The 4,698-nt window shown below is 67.6% G+C and overlaps 2 protein-coding genes across 2 annotated transcripts; both read left to right on the forward strand.

Annotated features, from left to right (window-relative positions):
* Nucleotides 1-397: 397 nt before the first annotated feature.
* On the forward strand, nt 398-1,235 carry MNEG_14185 (40S ribosomal protein S8; the record flags this gene model as incomplete). The annotated part of the gene is made up of 2 exons (XM_014037342.1): nt 398-574; nt 1,023-1,235. 2 exons carry the CDS (start codon nt 398-400, stop codon nt 1,233-1,235), a joined length of 390 nt encoding a protein of 129 aa, XP_013892796.1.
* Nucleotides 1,236-2,166: 931 nt separating this feature from the next.
* MNEG_14186 (hypothetical protein) lies at nt 2,167-4,585 on the forward strand (the record flags this gene model as incomplete). The annotated part of the gene is made up of 7 exons (XM_014037343.1): nt 2,167-2,300; nt 2,520-2,556; nt 2,802-2,897; nt 3,146-3,230; nt 3,658-3,835; nt 4,155-4,334; nt 4,555-4,585. 7 exons carry the CDS (start codon nt 2,167-2,169, stop codon nt 4,583-4,585), a joined length of 741 nt encoding a protein of 246 aa, XP_013892797.1.
* Between the last annotated feature and the right edge of the window lie 113 nt (nt 4,586-4,698).

Raw genomic sequence — 4,698 nt, forward strand, 5'->3', positions numbered from 1 at the left:
CCCCCACCCCCAGGCCGTGACCCGCAAGGTGCGCATCCTGGATGTGAAGTACAACGCCTCCAACAACGAGCTGGTGCGCACCCAGACGCTGGTCAAGAACGCCATCGTGGAGGTCGACGCGGCGCCCTTCAAGCAGTGGTACCTGCAGGTACGTTCATGGCTGGAGGGGTGCCGCGTGTGTGTGCAAAGGCAAGTGTGTGTATGCCAAGACGCCCCTGTGTATGTGTGTATGTGTATGCGTGTGTGTGTGTTCGTGTGTGTCGTGGCACAGCCGTACCATACCTGATCTTGCAGGCGCTGGTCTGCGAACTAGGCCGTGCTGTCCTCTCTGAGCTGGAGCGTGTCCGCTGGGCTGAAGGGGGGGCGCCTTGCCGGCCAGTGCACGCCGGTCGCGCTCATGCCTGGCACCAGCGCACTTGCGCGTTTCGCGCACCGTCAGCCCCCCTGCCCCAACTTGCGCGCTGCGGGCCGCCGCTTGTGCGCGCAGCACTATGGTGTGGATATCGGCAGGAAGACCGCTGAGGAGAAGAAGGCCGCTGAGGCCAAGGAGGCCGCCGCTGAGGAGCCCAAGGAGGTGCGCAGCCGTGGCTCAATAGACAGGACGGTTTTCAAGGGCAGGGTGGTGCTAAGGAGCCGGGCAGTTTCAAGGGGCAGGCCGGCCCCATGGGCAAGGGCGGCCCTGTGGGCAGGGGCGGCTCCAAGTGGCAGGGCCGTGGCAAAAGCAGGGCAGCTCAAAGGGGCAGGGCAGCTGCAAGGGGTAAAGCGTTTTCAAAGGCAGGAGCGATTCCAAGGGCAGGGGCGGCTCCTAAGGCAAGGGGGTCCAGGAGGGGCCCCGGCGCTGCGCCTCGGGGCTATGCCAAACTTGCCGCGCTGGCCCCTGTGCGGGGCGCATGGGCGCTCGTTTAGCTGCGAGGCTGACAACCAGGAGGCTGGCGCGTGACCCCAGCACCCCCTTGCGACCGACGCTCGACGGCGCTGAGCTTCCACCCACTGACCCGCGCCGCCCCGCCCCGGCCGCGCAGGGCTCCAACCACGTGAAGCGGAAGATGAAGGAGCGCACCCGCGGCCGCAAGCTGGACGCCCACCTGGCGGAGCAGTTTGCCCTGGGCCGCCTGCTGGCCTGCATCAGCAGCCGCCCCGGGCAGTGCGGGCGCTGCGATGGGTACATCCTGGAGGGCAGGGAGCTGGAGTTCTACACCCGCAAGATGCAGAAGAAGGCCAAGAAGCACGCCTAGGGCGGCGGCGGCGCGTTCTGACACGTGGGGGGCGGCTGGCAGTGGGCCCTGGGGCTGGGTTCGGCCCCGTAGCTCTGTAAGCGTCCCGCCTGGAGCGTGCTGACGCTGGGGTGTATCGATGCCAGGGAGGGTGGCAGTGGCACGAGCGCTGGACCCAGTGATCAGCGCTAGCAGAGGCCGGGCGTACTGGCTGCAAGATCTGCAGGGGAGTGTCGACTGCTCCTGGGGAGAGTTCGGCAGTGACACATATCTGGATGGATTGGAGCAATGCGCAGCCAACCGCTTGCCTCAAAGCTCGGCTTAGGGGCTGATAGAACACAGCAGGAATGGCTTCATGGGTGGTAAGCAAGTGCCAAAGGCAAGCCAGCGCAAGCCAGCGAGCAACACGCTGTTCGGCCTGAGCACAGCAGGCTGTCATCGCAATGCCCATGAGGGGCGGCAGCCGGTAAGGCTGTTGTGTGCGAGGGGAACCCTGAAAATGATGTGGATATGTATGGGAAACTTCTGAGAATCGGACTGGACTGGCAAAGCGCGGTTGTGTTGCGATACGAAGCTGGGCCCTAAACCTGAAGGCTGTGCGGTGGTCTTCCGTGTGGGAGCAGACCCACCCGTTGGCACTCCCGAGCTCGAACACTTCACATCTAGCTCGTCTTGTCCCCAGTCGCCAGGTGTGCTGCCTGGATCACAGCCGGGCTTGGGACGGGGGAGGCCGAATCACGGCAATGGCTGACTCTGGGCGGCACCAGCGCGGAGGATTGGTTCTTGGCAGGACCTGGAGCGCGCCACGTGTAGGGAGGAGACAGTTGGCAGGCCCCAGGGGACCCCAGGGGCAGGCCGCGCCGAAACCTCTTCCAGCACAGCTGAGGATGCACCGCCGCGCTGGCCGACTATCCACGCCCCTCACGCGCCTCCGCACCTGCCCGCAGCCACCATGCTCCTCAACAAGTCCGTCAGCGCGCGCGCCGTCCGCGGCGCTGCGTCGCGCCGCAGCGTGCGCGTCGAGGCCGCCGCCGCCCGCCGCAGCTGGGCGCCCGGGGTCGCCGCCCCCGCGCACCTGACCGGCGAGTGAGTACAGGAGCAGAGTGTTGCTTGGCGCCGCTGCCGTCCGACAGCAAGCATGTTGCTCTGAAACAGCTGCGTGCCGCATAGGGACGCGGAGAGATGAATCCGGGCGGCTGCAGCCAGCTCGGCTTCTGCGTCGGGACGTGCGGCTGCAGCCCGGCAGATCGCCTGCGCGAATGGCCAGATCACGCGCCCCGTTGCGTCTCGCCCCGCCGCGCGCAGGCTGTCTGGTGACTTTGGCTTCGATCCCCTCAACCTGGTGGGCGGCCTGGGCCCAATTTATATGTGACACTGGAGGGTGGCCAGCAGCTGGGCGGGCAGCATCGACGCCCTCCCCCACCTGGCGCCCCGTCTGCGCCGCCCCGCCCCTGTGCCGCAACCGGCGCCGCTCCACGCCTCGCGCTGCCGCCAGCCGCCGGCGCGCTAGCCGCTGCGGGGCTGCTCGCGTGCGTGCCCTGGGGGCCCCGCATGAATCCTGCCCTTGGCCCCATGCCCCTTTGGCAGGGCAAGGACCCCGCCGCCCTGCGGTGGTACGTGCAGTCCGAGCTGGTCCACGGCCGGACTGCCATGGCCGCCGTCGCCGGCATCCTGATCCCCGGGGTGAGCGTGGGCGCGCGGCGCGACGCGGCCGGGTGTAACGCTGGAGCGGGCCGCGGCGAATCGTGACGTCGTCAGACTCGGGGGTGTGGCGCAGGCAGCAAGCTGGGGTTCCAACCAGGATCGCGGACGCCTCCTCGACCCCCAGTTGTGGCTCCTGTCCGCCGGACGACGCGTGCGAGCCAACCCTTAGGTAGCCAACCCTCATCGCTGGGCACGCCCGCCCCGCCGCCGACCCCCAACTTCCCCAGATCCTCACCAAGGCCGGCGTGCTCAACGTGCCCGAGTGGTACGACGCCACCGACGCTGCCCTCGCCGCCAACGGCATCCCCGTCAGTGAGTGCAGCAGCCCCTCGCGTCCCCCCTTTGCAGCCAGCCGCGGCGGGACTGCGGCCCCAGCAGCCGCAGCTGCGGCCGCCTGCTGTGGGGCTGGCGCCGCGGGCCTGGTGCATGTCACTGGTTGGCGGCGCCGGGAAGCCTCGTGCGGCACTGCGCACGTGCATGACAGGCGCCTTCAATCCCACTCGCTTCCCCGCTCGACCTCGTATCAATTCTCCTATCCCACATCCTCCGCACACTCGCACCACCCCACCAAAACCCCTCTCTCTCCCTCCCCCCCCTCTCTCTTACGCACAAACACGCACACGCACAAGTACATGCGCAATGTGCACACACACACACACACACACACACACACACACACACGCACGCACAAACGCACACAAACGCACACGCACCCCCTCCCCCACCAACCTCTCCCCAGAGGCCCTCTTCATGGTGGAGCTCTTCCTCTGCGGCTTTGTGGAGGCCAAGCGCTGGGTCGACTTTGTCAAGCCCGGCAGCCAGGGCGAGCCTGGCAGCTTCCTGGGCTTTGAGTCCAGCCTCAAGGGCGTCAAGAACGGCTACCCGGGCGGCGTGTTCGACCCCCTCGGCCTCACCAAGTGAGAGGAGGGGGGTTGCACGAGGGCTGGGAGAGGGCCAAAATCAGGCGTGTGTGTGTGTGTGTTGGTGGGATGGAGGCAACGGGGCGGGGTTTGGGGGGCGCCGGCTGGGGCGGCGCCGCGGCGTGCGGAAGGGGCGAGGGCAGTGCGGGCTGTGCGGGCTGCGCTGGCCCCCCGGCGCCGCGGGCCCCTGCTCGACCGGCAGTCCCCTTGCCGCGGGCCCCCGCAGCAGCTTGCCGGGGGCCACATGACCCACCCCACCACTCCGTGGCTCACCCGCCCAAACCCCACCCCAAACCCCCCTCCCCACCCCCGAAAGGGAGTCCCCCGAGAAGACCAAGGACTGGGAGGAGAAGGAGCTGCGCAACGGCCGCCTGGCCATGGTGGCGTTCGCCGGCTTCCTGGCGCAGCACGCGGCCACCGGCAAGGGGCCCATCGACAACCTGCTGGACCACCTGGCCTCTCCCCTCACCACCACCATCTGGGACAACGGCGTCAGGTGAGGGCGGGTATGGGAATGTATTTGTATGTGTGTGTACGTGCGTGTACATGTGTGTGTGAGAGAGAGTGTGTGTGTGTGTAGAGACGTGTTGAGTCATTGGTGGTGTCGTAGATGGGAGGGGGGGGGGTGGATCAGGAGAGAGGGGCCGGTCACAAGCGGGGTGTCGAGGTGGCCGCGGATGCGCACGGATGTCACGTGTGGGCGCGCGCGCTTGCAGGGGGCCCATCACGGCATGGGGGCTGTCGTAATCTCTCCCATGTTGCGACGGTCAGCTGGGTCATCGCGGCGAGTCCAATGCTCAGTTGCTCCACCACTTGTCCCTCTTTCAATTCCAATCCGCCCCCTTTGCGGTCTTCCTCCC

Source organism: Monoraphidium neglectum, assembly GCF_000611645.1.
Source record: "Monoraphidium neglectum strain SAG 48.87 unplaced genomic scaffold scaffold04313, whole genome shotgun sequence".
NCBI lineage: Eukaryota > Viridiplantae > Chlorophyta > Chlorophyceae > Sphaeropleales > Selenastraceae > Monoraphidium > Monoraphidium neglectum.